General features: G+C 42.8%; 1 protein-coding gene across 1 annotated transcript in view; it reads left to right on the forward strand.

Moving 5' to 3' along the window:
* The window catches only part of klhdc8a (kelch domain containing 8A), a 60976-nt gene that overhangs the window by 19182 nt on the left and 24022 nt on the right, over positions 1-17772 (forward strand). The window contains exons 3-4 of the mRNA XM_078247597.1: positions 7381-7805; positions 16014-16224. Of these exons, the coding sequence (XP_078103723.1) occupies positions 7641-7805; positions 16014-16224 (376 nt within the window). The 5' untranslated portion in view covers positions 7381-7640. The remainder of the gene's footprint in view (positions 1-7380; positions 7806-16013; positions 16225-17772) is intronic.

Below are 17772 nucleotides of genomic sequence, written 5' to 3' on the forward strand. Positions count from 1 at the left end.
TGAATGCAAAGGATTTGCAACCAAGTATTAAAAAGTGAAAGTTTGATTTATGATTGTTAATCTGTCCCATTACTTTTGGTCCCTTAGAAAGTGGGAGGCACATATACAAACTGTTGTAATTCCTACACCGTTCACCTGATTTGGATGTAAATACCCTCAAATTAAAGCTGAAAGTCTGCAGTTAAAGCACATCTTGTTCATTTCATTTCAACTCCATTGTGGTGGTGTATAGAGCCAAAAAGATTAGAATTGTGTCGATGTCCCAATATTTATGGACCTGACTGTAAATGTTCCAGTTAATGATCCAGGCAGAACATTCTCGTCTCCTCCTTCATTTTACAGTCCAATGGTGCTAGAACGGCTCCGGGTCAAACCTCAATATGGAATGGATTAATCTGCCTTATTTTTTTTAACGCGTTATTTTTTCTCAGGTTAATTAATCGGAATTAACGCGTTATTTTGACAGCCCTAATACATATATATATATGTTTTTTGTTCATGTTTATCCAAGGTATAGTCAGAAGAGATGTGTTTTTAGAAGATGTGTAGGTTTTCGGCCATCCTGATGTCAATAGGGAGCTCATTCCATCATTTGGGAACCAGGACCGCAAACAGTCGGGATTTCGTCGAGTGATTAGTTGTCCCTCGCTGTGAGGGGGCAGCAAGCAGGTTGGCTCATGCAGAGCAGAGTGGGCGGGTTGGGGTATAGGGTTTGACCTTGTCCTGGATGTATGCTGGGGCTGATGCGTTCGTGGCCCTGTATGCAAGTACTAGTGTCTTGAAGCGGATGCGGGCAGCAGTTGGTAACCAGTGAAGAGAGCGGTGGAGCGGTGTAGTGTGAGGCGACCCTGGGCGAGGTTGAAGACAAGTCAAGCTGCTGCGTTCTGAATGAGCTGCAGGGGCCGGACGGAGCATGCAGGCAGGCCAATCAGGAGGGAGTTGCTGTAGTCTAGACGTGAGATGACTAGAGCCTGAACCAGAACCTGAGCCGCCTTCTGCGTTAGAAGGGGACGTATCCTTCTGATGTTATACAGCATGTATCTACATGATCGGGTAGTTGCAGCAATGTTGGCAGTGAAGGAGAGTTGGTCGTCAAGTGTCACACTAGTTTCTAGCAGTCTGGGTGGGGGCTACCACAGAGTTGTCTATTGTTATATTCAGGTCCTGGGTAGGAGAGCCTTTCGCTGGAAGGAAAAGGAGCTCAGTCTTGTCAAGGTTGAGTTGCAGATGATGTGTGGACATCCAAGAAGAAATGTCAGTCAGACAGGCCGAGATACGTGCTGCTACTTGAGTTTCAGACTCTGGAAAGGAGAGAATTAGTTTTGTTAGCTTGATTGAACCTAAACAGTACTGATTGTATCAGACTCAGGGAGGTAGAACTGCTGTTGGAAGGGGGGATGAATGGTTAATTGTTAAAACCAGGCCATGTGAAAAGCTGTTTGTCTTATAAAGCTTAGGTACTGTCCTCTGCATTTTCATACACATGCACGCACGCACGCACAAGTCAATAAATGATCCCTTGCCTGCACCCACAGATGGAGAGAGCGAGTACAGAGATGGTCAGTTGTACACCGGGAAAAAGCACCCCAGGTGTTTTATCTGACCTCTAAATAATGAAAATAGGTAACTGCACAAAAACTAACTGGTGGTTATAGAAGCCTTTTCCAAAATCACAGTCCAACCTGTAAGAAAGACTTGAAAGGAGGATTAAAGGAGACTGAGGGAAAGAGGTTGTTTAAAAAAACGTGAAACCATATGCTCACTATGCAATTTGCAAATTGCGCAAGGGCCCTGTCTCCCCCTTTCGGTTGCATGTAACCATGCATTCATACTGTATACACATGCACAAATGAAACTTGTGCTTTCCAGCAGCAACCTTTGTGGGGACCGGTCCAGACAATGGTTGGGCGTGATGATTTCAAAACAAGACAATGATTATCTAGTTTCTCAGTCAAGATGGAAAGCAATGCATTGACATTGACTATTTGTTAAATATTTAATTAAAAATGTTGATTAGCTTAGACGTGGGCATACTGGGCAATATGGATCTCTTAGTAAATAAGAAACATCAAGTATTTAGCCAAGCCATAGTATAAATAGTATTTTATATTTAAAAATGTATAAAAGAAAATCTGAGAGATCCAGATTGAATGGGCCTGGTGCAGCTGATAACATTAATAATAGTTTTTTAGATAATAACTTTGTAATACACTTGGGTGTCAGGTGTGACTGTGTGGCAATGGCAAATGGTTTACATGGCTCACGGGTCAGGTAGGAGGGAATTCTGAATGGGGCCCCAGGGAGGTCTGGGTCGGCTCTACAGCAGATTAAAGATCGCTGATGTAGCTCAAGCTACAATTTGGTCGTCAAAGCAATAGCCAGGATTATGGTCATCACCATTCATAATTTCAAACCTCAGTGTATTGTTGAAACCATGATGTGCATAAATACAGTTTCTTGCCCATTTGCAGGATTTTTCACTTGCAGATTATCCTGTAAAACAAGCTGAAATAAACATGTTAATGTACACCAGGCACAGGAGGAGCAGTGCAATGTTGGCACTTGTTTTGGCGTCAGATACTCAGACCACCTCTTATCGCAAAACAAAAGTGCAAACAGCAGTTTTTGGGGGATTTTGTTGCCATAGTGCACTCACAGACCTTTCTGCTGTATGTTGAGTTTGTCCTCTTTGTCTTTGACATCATTTCTATTTCAGTCCACATTTAAAGGGGTACTTCAGTGTTTTCATCTTTTACTTTCATGAAGTTGGGGGACTCACAAGGGACAGATTACAAAAAGAAAGGTCAATATTGAATCAGCAGGGGGAAAGAATCCTACATTTTTCACAATGCAACTCAATATCATCTCTCATTAGACCCCTTCTGCCTGTTAAACACCCATGTCCTCGCTCAGGCTGTCTGCTGTATATATATATATATATTTGTAGTCTCGGGCCCATGCCAAAATCAACAGGTTTTTTGTTATTGCAAAAATGAGTTGATCACTGCTTGTTTTGTTTTATTTGTATGTAAAGCGTCATTGAGGACTTTGAGAAGCGCTATAAGTCTTTTGTATTACTATTATTAGTAATAATAATTAATTTGTTTGCCAGTTTGAGCTAATTAAAGGCATCTGATTGTGTTCAGACTGTAGGCACTTGTTGTTAAAGATTCCTATGTATAGGACTGCCTTTCCAGCTTGTAATTCATGTATTTGGTTTTTCAGGCATTTTCTAACTATCTGTATTGGTTTCTATGGTAACGACCTAGATGTGTGTACTGTATGTACGCTAACTGGTGGTGTGATTTTCCAACACAACGAATACAACAAGCTGCCATCTAGATGGAAATGTGTCCTCTCAGTCTACGAGTGCAGGAGTCCTTCACTGAAACAGACAACCTCAGTGAAGATTACACACATTTCTCTCATGTTTTGAGCTGTAATCATCGAAAAAAAAACTACCAGCACTCTGGTTATCAAGGTTCAGGTTTTTGTGTTGCGAGTGATGTAAGGGAGGTTTCAAATGTGACTGACCCACATCTCTTTGTATTTTATAGTTATTATGTATCAATATATTGTCAATATTTCATATTCATGTGTTTTAATTGTACGGCTGTCATTATCATCACTTTCTGAAAGCACCTTAATAGGGTTAGTTTAGCCAGAGCACTGAAGTAGAGCTTGCTTCATTCTTGCTTCACAATCAGATGCTCAGTCACCAGCTGATTGGCCACCAACTAGTCGGGAATAACAGAAGCACATATCCAGGATAATTGCCTTGCCACGTGCCTCACGTGCCGGATGTCAAACTCTGTTCACTTCGAGAAACAACAAACTTCGAGCTAGCGAGCTACACGCTGAAAATATCAAGTTTTGAAGAGAATTTGGATGGTGCAACAAGGCAGGCCTGCTTGGTTCTTTAGGGGAATGATTGTAAAGATTTACAAAGAATATGTTAAATCTATCTAACTGGGAGGTTTTGGAACCGATTGGTGGGATTGTTGTGGACAGTAACGTTACACACGGAGATACACTGGTAAGAGCAAATTACGTTTAACCATGTATCAGCTAATTTAAATTAGCTCACGTTACTGTAACTGTGAACAGTTATCTTCATATAATATCGTATGTGGCGTTTTCTTTTTGAGTGATGCAAATGTTCCACCAGAACAAGTTCCTTCCTGAGACTATTAATGCAGAGCCACCGTCGCTGCGTCTAGAGCTCAGCGCCGTGATTGGTTTAAAGTAATGCAATGAAATGTAAAACTTATTAGCAGATGTACCTTCTAATTCTCTTCTAATCAGTTGAACACATTCAGTTACATTTTATCTAAATAACATTTATATGAAACATGTTATTCATGATACATCTAAAAACAACATTATGAAAAATTAATAATATCTGATTCCCTAATGTGAGTCTTTCCTGAGGAAGAGTAATGCTGGATTCTTCCTTCCAGGTCTGATTAATAAGGGATTAACTCACATGCAGAGCAGTTGGATCCAGTTTAGTCATTTCAAATATTCCAATTTGTTGTATCAAATGTTATTAATGGCTGGATTTGTGCCTTGGCTTCAGGTTAGCTTTTGCATTCTCACTATTTACACATTGATGTGTCTGAAGTCCATGTGCAGAACAACCAACATACTGAGTTCAGATGTTCCTCCTACACTACAACCCGTTTATCATACAGTGAATGACACTTATTGTCATTCAAACTTGGATGGAAGGTTGATAAGACGCCAACCAATGATGAGACATGACATAAAATTAACATGACACTTCATTATGCTTCATTTAATGAATGATGCTTTCTGTGGCTTTACATTTAGAGACAGTCAATGCACTGAGACAGCTCAGGGAGAGTAGCTATGCAGCCTAATTAAAAGTTTCAAGTTGGAGGCATGCTGATTGTAAATGACTTCAGATGATGCTGGTGGGCTCACTGTTGATCTCAAGCTGTTCAAGCAGTTAATTAAAAAAAAAACGATGTGGCGAACCAAATCGGTTACAGATTGCAATTAATGCACTCTGTGAGGCGGGGCGGGAGAGAACTAGCCTGCCTCGTTAGCAAGCGCACGCCTGCCACAGTCTATAGGAAAGCAAATGCTTTTATTTGTTTTTCATCCTTTTTCATAAGCCATTATTAACAGCAAGCCAAGTGATAGGCAATCATGTGCACAAGAAAGAAAAAAACAACAGAGGCGCCGCTTGGGAAAAGCCTTACTGTTGTTATGGCAACCTACCCGCACACACTCAAGTGGGGGAGATTTTATTTTGAAGGACAATCCTCTCTTTATATTCACCCTCCGTCCTTTATTCCTCCGTCTGTGAGATGATCAAAGGTATGACAGGTAGATGAAGTATGGCAGTAAAGTGGAGGGAGACAGAGAGAGGGGAACAGGTGGAGGTCTGGAAGGAGGTGGGGGGGGCGGGGCAGTGGAGGTCTGGAAGGAGGGGGGTGGGACATGGTGGAGGTCTGGAAGGAGGGGGGGTGGAGGGCTGGAAGGAAGGGGGGGAAGGTGGAGGTCTGGAAGGAGGGGGGGTGGAGGGCTGGAAGGAGGGGGAATGTGGAGGTCTGGAAGGTGGAGGGGGGCAGGTGGAGGTCTGGAAGGAGGGGGGGGGCAGGTGGAGGTCTGGAAGGAGGGGGGGTGGAGGGCTGGAAGGTGGAGGTCTGGAAAGAGGAGGGGGGCAGGTGGAGGTCTGGAAGCGAGGGGGGGCAGGTGTGAAAAAGACATGTGGAGCTTTAACGAGTAAACTGCTGAGACACTGCGTTAATCACAGCTGGGTAATTTAACAGCAGTTACATTTTTACTTAAATCTCCCTGTGACCTCCTCAAAACACGCCTGACGTTGGCAGTAATGACTGTGTCATGCCTCGCTGTGTAACAAGGCTGTGATACACGGAGCATTTAAGGTGATGTAGGCTGTGATGTTGTCAGAATTCGGCTTGCAGTGCATCGTGGGTTTATTCTGGATGCTTCCTCCCACGTCAGTGACAGACTTCCTCCCCCGTTCCTCGCTGGAAACCGTACGTAGGCAGGAGAAGTGGGTTACACGCAGGAATCAGAAAGGTCCTGAGGGACGACACAGGAAAAAAAACAGTGGCCACGAACCTCACAACGGCAAGGAAGGAAACTTAAACATGCAAAACGCCGCGTCAGTTTGGTTTCACTAGTCTACAGCTGCTACTCATCTGAGCAGAGCGGGGAAGAGGAGGAGGTTTTAGTTCAGTTACACATGGGCACAGTGATGTAATGTTAAAGGGAAAGGTGGGTAAAGTGATCACATACTGCAAAAGTCTTTTATGACTTATACATTACAATGTACGCTATGACCATATGTTCCCTAAGCAACTAGCATTATTCTTTAAAATAGAAGATGACACCTTATAGCTCCAAGGCTTGAATGAGACACATTAACTTAATAAAGACTAAATTAACTTTCAGCGACATAAGTGAATTCTTACATGGAATTGGGTGTTTTTTAATGCAGAATGTTGGAAATGTAAGCTCAAATTTCTCTGAGCTACTGATCTGTATTGGACTTTGAGTGAGTAACATGATAGTTCAGGTAGTGAGTGTTCCCCTTAAAATAGTATAACATGCATCCCACTGATAGTTACTATGATTTGAGCTCTGAATTTAATTAAAGAAAGATTGTTAAACTATTAGGTATCAAATGTTCTGCAAATCAGCGTATGTTTACAGTACTGTGTGTATACGTGGGCTCTTGTGAATGTGTGGGGACTGGACTGCTGTTAGATTCCCTGAATTATAATCCCAGTCCGGCCCTGCCTAGCTCTGACATCTCTTCTTACATAATGCTTGTGTGAATATATATAACAACATATAGTGGGACTAATAAAGTATACCTTCCTTCCTTCTTCCTATCATTGTTTGTGTGGAAATTATATATTTCATATGTTTTTGAGGACTTTGAAAAGCTCTATCCATTATAGAGTGTTTATTCACCAATTATAGGCATCCGACTGTATTCAGACTGTAGGCACATATTGATTCCGATTCCGTATTCTGAGAGTACAAGGTGACTTATTCAAGTTGTTTTGTCCAAGAACTAGTCCAAAACCCCAAATTAATCGATTTAAGTCAAGTACCTCCAAACTGTACTTAAGTACTTAAATAAATGTATGAAGTTACTTACTTATCATCAACTGCTGATGAGATGTTTCCATTGACCAACCCACTTTAAACATCGTAATATTTGCTTTACTGAAGATGTCGCTGAGTGATAACATCTTGTAGGCTACTGTAACTCTTATAACTCCACAGAAAATGCATAAAAATGTGTTGTTCACTTTTTCATGCTCTGATCTGTATTTTGAACTGCTAAATCCATTTCCACCTCATATCTTCCAGGTCCCTGCGGCAGGTGGCGGACCGAGGAGAGTTCAGCCGGGCCGTTAACTGATCCGACACTCCTACAGCTCACCTCCCCTTCACCTTTCAAATAAAGAACCTCCCCCTCACCCTGGGGGCCTCACTCAAGTCTTCCAGCTATCCCACACCTCCATCTTCTCAGCTTCCCCTGATTAATCCACCCCACAAAACGTCCCTGACTCTGGCCTCCTCCCTCACACCTCCCTGCCTCGGCTAGTCTCCCCTGGGGTGCTGAGGCCATGGCGGTACCTTCAGCCCACGAGTTTCACTGGCAGAGCCTGGCACTACTGCCCAGCGGCCGTGTCTACCACACGCTGTCTGAGGTGGGGGGGCAGATGTACATGCTCGGGGGCTGCGACGCAGCAGGGAGGCCCTGCCCAGCCCTGGAGCTCTACTCCCCCGAGGTACCAAACAAATGCAACATAGACACTGTATCTGATGTGTCAGTTTTTTCCTGACTAGGAATAGACAGTACATGACTGACAACGTATTGTTACTATAGTGATGTCAAAGCAACATTAATTTGGTAAAATACTACTGTAAAATTTCAAGACAAAAAGCAACAATTTATATTTTTAATATATTAACAAAAAAACGGACATTCACCCATACGCTCAAATGTAACACATCAAATGTTACATTTCTCCAATGAACTAAATACAAAGGAGAAAATGAAGCTGGAATATAGATATATATACAAAATATAATGTTCCTGTCTAGGGTTGGGTACCGAAACCCGGTGCTAATACGGCACCGGTGCCTAAATAACCAATATCTGCCGGATTGAATAGAGCTAAAATGAGCTCTAATGACAGCAGCAGGTCATTTTCCTGCTCCGGGTTGTGGCAACGTTATTATGCTGCATTGTTCCTTCTTACCATCTTACCATCTTTGTCTTCTGATGGTGATTTTTTGCAGATAGTACATGGTGTATTTATGTGTGCGTAGTAGAGATGAGATTAGGGTTGGGTACTGAAACCCGGTACTAATATGGCACCGGTGCCCAAATGACCGATATCTACCGGACAGAATAGCAACGCGGATTTAGGTGCCTCATTCTGGTGCAACTGAAATGCCTGCTCTGCTCTCTGATGCTCTGAAACAGACGTTACAGACGGTGTAAAGTGTGACTGTGTTTCACTGTAGGGGATCCCAACACCGGGACGTCTGCGGCTGCCGTTGTCAGAAAAACAGACGTTGCGGTGCATTCACTTGAAGCTGGTAGCCTAAGCCTCACGGTGCATTCAAAGTTATTGTAAAATACACTTTTCCCACCTGGTGGTTGTTTTTGTCGTTTAACAGCAATTTACTGTTGAAATAAGTTATTTTTTTTACATTATTAAAGGGGTGATATAATGCAAAACCGATTTTACCTTGTGATAGTTGAATAATGACAGTTTAGTGGGTAACTAGGACATACATAGAACCTCAAAATCCCATTGACACCTCTTTCCTCTGCAAATCTCACTATTTGAAACTGGCTCTGAAAACGGGCAAATCTCAACGAGCCGCCTAGTTGACGTCAACTCAGCGGCTCCTCCTCATTTGGCCCTAGTCTCTCTCTTTGTCACGCCCAAACATTTACATAGGCTACACCACTGACCTGAGATCAGGTAGTCTTCTGAATAGGTCGCGCAGCTCTCAGACATTGTATACATTGTTCATCTGCTATTTCATTACTAAATTCACTTCTGAGACTTTTTTATGCGAGACATCAACTATGTAGAGGTCAAATATGGGCCGTTTTACCAAAATTGATGTCTCATTGCAAATTTTGTCCGACTGTGTGTCGGAGTTCAGCAGCCGGTGCTGCCTGTGTTGCTGCCTCGCCGCCCGACCTGTCCTCCTTCACAGACCCCGGCCTGTCGTCCTTCACAGACCCCAGCCTGTCCTCCTTCACAGGCTTGCCTGTGAGGTAGATGGAGCTCCGTCACGGCTGGCAGCCCACGGCACTCCATACCCGCGCAAAGTCACCGTTTTTTGGGTTAATGGACTACCAAACGCCGCTGCCCTGACAGGGCTCCAGGGCCTGCAGCTCCCCTCTTCCTGCTAAATGGCCGGTGTGTGTGAGTGAGAGCGCGGTCAGTGAGCTTGTTACGCCAGCAATCTCTTACCGCAGGTTCTAGTTAATCTTATAATGTGTGTAATTATAATGTGTTGAGTTATTTAAACAAATGATCGGGGAAATAAAGGCCTCTTGTCCGCGAGTCTCATTGATAGAACCTGCGGCTGGATGGAGCTCCATCAATGAGAGCTAGCTAGCCTCCTCTTAGAATTCCTCTGAAATTCACAAAAATGCATTAAATTGAAATCGGACACCATTGTTAGCTTTATAAGACCTTGGGGTAGATGTTATATAAGTGGCGTGATGAAATTCAAACTGTAAATATACTCTAGTTATGCCGGCAGCTGGCAGCTGGCAGCCAGCCCGAGTATTCCAGTAGTCCAGTACCCAGGGAAACAGTGACTTTCACTGGGTATGGAGGTTTCCGCTTTCTTGTCAGACTGTGTGGAGCTCCTAGTTAAAGTCCGACACGTCTTACCAAATTTGCAATTAGCCATCAATTTTCATAAAACGGCCCATATTTGAGCTTTATATAGTTGATTTCTCGCTTTAAAAAAGTCTCAGAAGTGAATTTAATAACGAAATAGCCCGACAAACAATGTCGAACCGGAACCGGAAGGTAACGCAGTGTGAGAGTGTGGAGGGAGAGAAGACAGACGGAGGAAAACAGTATTATTTCGAGAAAAATGTTGTACTAGTTGCTTAGTTTTTTGTTTCTTTTTAACCCCCTGGTAGCCTTTAGTCTCTAGAAAGAGCCAGCATCTACGCAAATCTACGTACCTGTGCGTGGAGGACCGCACATTTTCTACGAGTAGTAAACATTAGCTTCAGGCTAACGCCAGCTCCATGGCTACCTCCACACCTGGCGAGTCCCCATTTCCCCACAGGATTTCCTCGTTGCTTGAAAATGCAAACAAAGAAATTTATGACCTTAGGGAAGAAGTTCGTCGGCTCTCAGAGGACTTAAAAACCAAAGATGCCTTGTTAACAGCCTACCTGGACGTTGCTCAAACTCATTCGCTCCAAATCACAACTCTCGGCGGCTTTCCAGGATACTGTGCTTTGGGACCCATCCGCCTGCCCACATCCATCTTCTAGTTCAACACCGACCATCAGGCCATCCTGGACTAAAGTGGTTTGCGGCCGAAAGAGAGCCTTGGGTAGGGCTCCATCGCCTCCTGCCCTCAGCCTCTCCAGTCGCTTCGATGCCCTGTCGAAGCCAAATGTTCCCCCGGTAACGGCCGATGTGGTTACCCAGGCTCGCCCCACTTCAAAGCCGACTGACCAGCTGTTGTCACGGGAGAGGACGGCTGCCTCGCGGCGAAAACTTCTGAGGGATGCAGTAGTCAGATGGTCCGATGGCATCCCTTGCCTGAACCGGCCAAATGACAACGTTCCTCAAAAACAATCTCCCCCACCGAATGGTAAGCAATATTCCTCTTCTTTTCCTTGTCCATCTGAAACCGATACTGGCTGTTTTGTTCCTGCCACCGGCCATTCACGCCCCCCCACTCCTCGTCCGCTCTTCCCCCCAACCACAATAATTATTGGTGACTCCATCACCCGGAAAATATGTTTTTTTTTAATGCTGTCACACACTGCTTTCCTGGAGCCAAAGTTGCAGACATCCTGGCTAAAGCTGTGGACCTGATACCCTCACTCCCAACCTCTACTAAACGCATCGTGGTCCATTGTGGACATAACGACATGTCCCATCAGCAGAGTGAGCGCACAAAGAAAGACTTTGGTACTCTCATTGAAGCTTTAAAAAGCACTGGGAAGAAGATTTTTATTTCGGGCCCACTTCCATCTTGAGGTCGCGGAGTAGCAGTAGCAGTAGCCTTTTTAGCAGACTACTCATCCTCAACACCTGGCTCCAGCATACATGCAACATCCACAAGATAGGTTTTATTGACAATTTTAATCTGTTTTGGGAACGTGGCTCCCTGTTCAGCAGGGACGGGATTCTTCCCAATAGACGCGGCAGCCAGATGCTATGTGAGAATCTGCGGCACGCCGTGCAGACCCAGACCTTTGATTGACTGTTTGCACCCCGTAAACACACGCACAAGCGCACTTCCCAGTCTCACTCTCCCATAAGCTCTCACTCCTTTACAAATAACTCTGCTAACCCACAGACCAGCTATATCATTCCAGTAAGAATCAATAATATCAGTAATCAGAGGTACAGCGCTACATGCTCCTCTGTGCTGCCTTTGGAGCAGCCACCCATTCATAATCCCATAACTACGGTGTCTGTCCCCCGACTGAGATCGGTAAAATCAAACGTAAACCAACGAGGTGCTATACACAACAACCTAACTGGAATTAAAACAACCACTGCAACAATAGAACAGAATAGGAGAATCAAATGTGGACTATTATATATTAGATCTCTGTCTTCTAAAGCAATATTAGTAAAAAAATTTGATATCAGATAATCAAATTGATCTATTCCGTTTTACTGAAACATGGGCCATGAAGAATATGTTAGTCTAAATGAAGCCACTCCTCCCAGTCATATTAATACTCAAATTCATAGAGGCTCAGGCCGAGGAGGGGGAGTTGCAGCCATATTTGACTCAAACCTGTTAATCAATCCTAAACCTAAACTTAATTATAACTCGTTTGAAAGTCTTGTTCTTAATCTTCAACATCCGATATGGAAAACAGTACAGCCAGTTATATTTGTTGTTGTTTACCAAGCGCTAGGCCCGTTTTCTGAATATTTATCTGAATTCTCAGAGTTTTTGTCATGTGTAGTCCTAAAATCAGATAAAATAATTATTGTAGGTTATTTTAATATTCATGTGGATGTTGACAGCAATAGCCTTAGTACTGCCTTCGACTCACTACTAGATTCAATTGGTTTCAGTCAGAGTGTGCATAAGGCCACTCACTGTTTTAACCACACACTCGACCTTGTGCTGTCATATGGCATCAAAAAGATTTAATAGTATTTCCACAGAATTCCTTATTATCAGACCATTTTTTAATAACTTTCGAATTCTTACTACCCGACTATACGAAATTAAATAAAACCTTCTACACTAGATGCCTATCTGACAGTGCTATAGCTAAATTTAAGGAAGATATTCCAACAGCATTTAACTCAATGTCGTGCTTTAATATAACAGAGGACCTTTATGTTAACTTTAGTCCCTCCCAAATTGATAATTTTGCCTGCCTACGGACTACTTTAGACTCTGTTGCTCCTCTCAAAAAGAAGATGATGAAGCAAAGGAAACTAGCACCTTGGTATAACTCCCAAACTCGCAAATTAAAACAAATCTCACGAAAACTTGAAAGTAAATGGCGTTCCACCAAACTGGAAGAATCTCATTTAGATTGGCAAGACAGTTTGAAAACATATAGGAAGGCCCTCAGAAATGCCAGATCAGACTATTACTCATCACTAATAGAAGAAAATAAGAACAACCCAAGGTTTCTTTTCAGCACTGTAGCCAGGCTGACAGATCTACACAGCTCTACTGAGCCATCTATTCCCCTAGCACTGAGTAGTGACGACTTCATGAGTTTCTTTAATGATAAAATTAGAACAATTAGGGATGGAATTCATCACCTTTTGCCCTCAACTTCTAACAGTTCACCTTTGAATGCAGGAGTGCTAGAAAGAACAACAGGACCTGACATATACTTAGACTGCTTTTTTCCTATAGACCTTCAACAATTAATGCTAAAGGTCTCTTCAGCAAAGCCATCTGCCTGTCTATTAGACCCCATCCCAACGAGGCAACTTAAAGAAGCGTTATCTGTGGTTAACACTTCATTACTAGATATGATCAATATGTCTTTATTAACAGGTTATGTACCGCAGTCATTTAAAGTAGCTGTGATAAAACCTCTTCTGAAAAAACCCACCCTCGATCCTGAGGTCTTAGCCAACTATAGACCTATATCTAACCTTCCCTTTCTCTCCAAGATCCTTGAGAAAGTAGTCGCTAATCAGTTATGTGACATTTTACATAGGAATAGTCTATTTGAGGACTTTCAGTCAGGATTTAGAATGTATCATAGCACAGAGACGGCACTGTTGAAAATTACTAACGACCTTCTAACTGCTTCTGACAAAGGACTTGTCTCCATACTTGTCTTATTAGATCTTAGTGCTGCATTCGACACTATTGACCAAACCATCGTTTACAGAGACTGGAACATTTAGTTGGCATTAAAGGAATTGCACTAAGCTGGTTTAAGTCCTATTTCTCTGATCGATCTCAATTAGTCAATATCAACGATAAATCCTCCAAGTACGCTAAAGTTAGCCATGGCGTTTCTCAAGGCTCAGTGCTTGGACCAATTCTTTTCTCCTTGTATATGCTTCTTCTAGGCAATATTATTAGGAAACACTCAATTAACTTTCACTGTTATGTGGATGACACCCAGACGAAACCAGTCTGTTAGCTAAACTTCAAGTATGCATTAGAGATATCAATTCATGGATGACCTACAATTTCCTGATGCCTTTTTTCACCTTCGTAACATTTCCAAAATTAGGAACATCCTGTCTCAAAACGATGCTGAAAAACTAGTCCATGCATTTGTTACTTCCAGGCTGGACTATTGTAATTCCCTATTATCAGGATGCTCAAATAAAACTCTTAGGACTCTCCAGCTGATCCAGAATGCTGCAGCGCGTGTTCTGACAAGAACTAAGAGGGGAGATCATATTTCTCCTGTATTAGCTTCTCTGCACTGGCTTCCTGTAAAATCCAGGACTGAATTTAAAATCCTTCTCCTGACCTCCTGACCTACAAAGCTCTAAATGGTCAAGCACCATCATATCTTGAAGAGCTCATAGTACCTTATTGTCCCACTAGAGCACTACGCTCCCAGAATGCAGAGTTACTTGTGGTTCCTAGAGTCTCTAAAAGTAGAATGGGAGCCAGAGCATTTAGCTATCAGGCTCCTCTCCTGTGGAACCAGCTCCCAGTCTGGGTTTGGGAGGCAGACACGTCACCACATTTAAGAGTAAACTTAAAACTCTCCTCTTCGATAAAGCTTATAGTTAGGGAGTGAGGAGTTGCAGCGTTTGCCTAGACCAGCGGGGGAAGATGTGTAGCCACAGTCATGACGCACTGCCTCCCTATCTCGGCTTCTCTTCATAGAAAGCTTACTATATTTAGGGTATGAGGAGTTGCAGCGTTTGCCTAGACCGGCGGGGGTGGGTGTGTAGCTACAGTCATGGCGCACCCCCACCCTATCTCTGCGTCTCCCTATAGAAAGCTTACATATACTTAGGGAGTAATGAGTCGCAGCGTTAGCCTAGACTGGCGGGGGAAGGTGTGTAGCCACAATCACGGAACACAGCCTCCCTAGCTCCCCTTCTCTGCAGCTCTTAGTTATGCGGTTATAGTTCTAGACTACCGGGGTACCTCCTTGGACACACTGAGCTCCTCTCTCCTCTCTCTTTCCATCTGTGTGCATTCGTGTCACAGAAATGCTTGTTACTAACATAGCACCGGGGAGCTTATTCCCCGGAGTCCTTATGTTCTTTTTCCGCCCAGCATCATCGTCGTGGATCATGATGGCACCTACATCATGGTGGCAGCTGTCGCCGTGGTCCTGCCCTACGCCCTGCTGTGCCCTATTACACCCTGCTACGCACTGCAATGCCCGGCTTCGACTTGCTATGTCCGGCCAACGCCCTACCGCGCCCTGTTACGCCCTGCCGTGCTCTACGACACCATGAACTATTATAACTATTACAATATATTTATTGTGACTATTATTGCCATTGTTCATCATACCCCAAACCGGCACCGTCAGACACGGCCTACCAAGAGTCTGGGTCTCTCCGAGGTTTCTTCCTAAAAGGGAGTTTTTCCTCGCCATTGTTGCACTTACGTATTCATGCATGCTCTTGGGGGAATCACTGGAATTGTTGGGTCCTTGTAAATTATAGAGTGTGGTCTAGACCTACTCTATCTGTAAAGTGTCCTGAGATAATTCCTGTTATGATTTGACACTATAAATAAAATTGAATTGAATTGAAATGAATTGAATTATAACTTTGCAGTGTCTGAAATATGAGACCTGCTGTCTCGTCTCCAATGTGTTTCTATGGGGTTCGCTCAAACCAATCAGCGCGCAGCTCATCTAAATATTCATGAGCATACCATATTTGGAAGAAAAGCTCTTGTTCCAAATAGAGCCATATTCACAGGGTAGTTAAGGGCCTAATAAAATAGCATTCAAGCAATGTTCAGCCCAACCAATGTTACATACCCTATTAGGAGACCTTAAGGAACAGTGTATATAATCATTCTATCACCCCTTTAATAAATCTTATTAGTACTATAAAAGTATCGCTTTAGGAAAAAACCCAAACGATACCCAACCTTATTCCTGTCACAGATCAGTTGATTTAAATTGGAAATAAACTAGCTGTACATATACATAAAGCAAATCCCTGCACTGAAGAGGTGCACTAAATAAGAAAAGAAAAACTATAACTTAGGAAAAGTACAACCTCTAACACGTGGGAAACTTGCACTGCCTGAATGCTGCTTGTCACTGTTTGCAGGGGGACCGCTGGATGAGCTTGGCACCCATGCCCACCCCTCGTGCTGGGGCAGCTGTGGCAGTGCTGGGAAAACAAATCCTGGTGGTGGGAGGAGTGGGAGAGGACCAGAGTCCCCTGAAGGTGGTGGAGATGTACAACACAGATGAAGGGAGGTGGAGGAAGAGGAGTGCTCTGCGGGAGGCCTTGATGGGTTTATCCATCACTGTCAAAGGTATGGACATATATAATAATACGCAGTAACACTTTGAAAGACAGCATAAGAAATAAAGCAGTCCAAACCCAGAGTTTATAAGTTGTGACTTAATTGCACACTCATACTTTAACATATAGGCTTCTAGCTGCCCAACAGTGTGGTACTGTGGTGTGTGCAAAGCTGGGAATAATGAGACCTAAAAGGTGTGACCTATCCAAAGTCTCTCCAGGAAGGAGATTTGTGTGTGTCCATCACAGGTACTGAAGTAGTCAGAGCTGAACAGAATAGGCAGAATATGGATAACACATCCACATCAACATCGCTACACCCAGCTGCCGTTACCACCAGATTACCACAGTGACAATTGAGGCCGTAATGTGGAGTATACTGAAGTGTATTTTGATAGTGTTAAGAAAAAATGAATGTACTGTAGTATTTTTAACAATAAGTACTGCAAGATGTGCTCCAAATTATGTCAATCAAACTACACATTTGGAACCATATTACATTTACAATCTTGACCACAAAGACAAATGTTTAGGTATTTTGTATATATATATACATTTTTAGGCATGTTAGGCCTTTATTTGTGACAGGACAGCTTAGACATGAAAGGGGAGAGAGAGATGGAATGACATGCAGAAAAAGGCCGCAGGTCGGAACTGAACCCCCGGCCGCTGCCCATTTTTTTACAAGATTAACTAATGTTAGAATGAATGTTAAAGATTACTTTAAAACAAGTAACAGATTGATGGATAACAATAGTAAGCATCAATAGTGCACAAACAAATCAAGCAGTTTTAGTCTGCATCCAGCCATCTTTGACATAATTTTGTAATATTTCCAGTATGAAGTCATGGCATGCTGAAAACCCAGTTAGAAATAGTCTTTAATGTGGAATTAGGACACTGCTTTAATTTTCTGACTGTCAAACAGTGACACATCAGTCATCTACATGTATTTTATTGTGAATTAAGGTTACAAAATCAGATTAGGTTTTGTACTAGAAATGATTTTCCACCTTAGCCTTTGAGCTCTGATTGTTCCTAACTTCAAAACTCATCTACTCAAATGAGACAGGATGATGTCTTAATTTAAAGGGCACTCCACCGATTGGGTCAGTTTACAGCACTCGTCTCAATGAGTCCTACTCAGCCTGAGAAAACTTTTGTATAATGTGTTCGGTGTCTCTAGAGGGTGCTTTCCAACGTTTGAAATAAAAGTCACTTTATTTTGTAAGTAACTAGTACATTTTCTGCGCCATTCAGCTTGTTTTAATTACAACTCTAAAAATTGCCATAGGAGGACTTGACTACTTGTTGGATTTCATGTTTATTGCTAAAAGTTACAGTTTAGTTTGCTGTCAATTATGTTTTTGATCAACAAGCACCTGTGTGTAGAGAAGATGATCAGTTTAACTGCACTCCACAGTGAACATCAGATACATTTGAACATGATTCAAACAGTTGGATACACTTCAATTCAATTCAATAACCAAGAACTCTTGTAAGAATGCATTTTCCCAATGGAGCAATTCATGGGCACATTTATTCTCACATTTTGGGG

Source organism: Sander vitreus, chromosome 4 (genome assembly GCF_031162955.1).
Source record: "Sander vitreus isolate 19-12246 chromosome 4, sanVit1, whole genome shotgun sequence".
NCBI classification, from domain to species: Eukaryota; Metazoa; Chordata; class Actinopteri; order Perciformes; family Percidae; genus Sander; species Sander vitreus.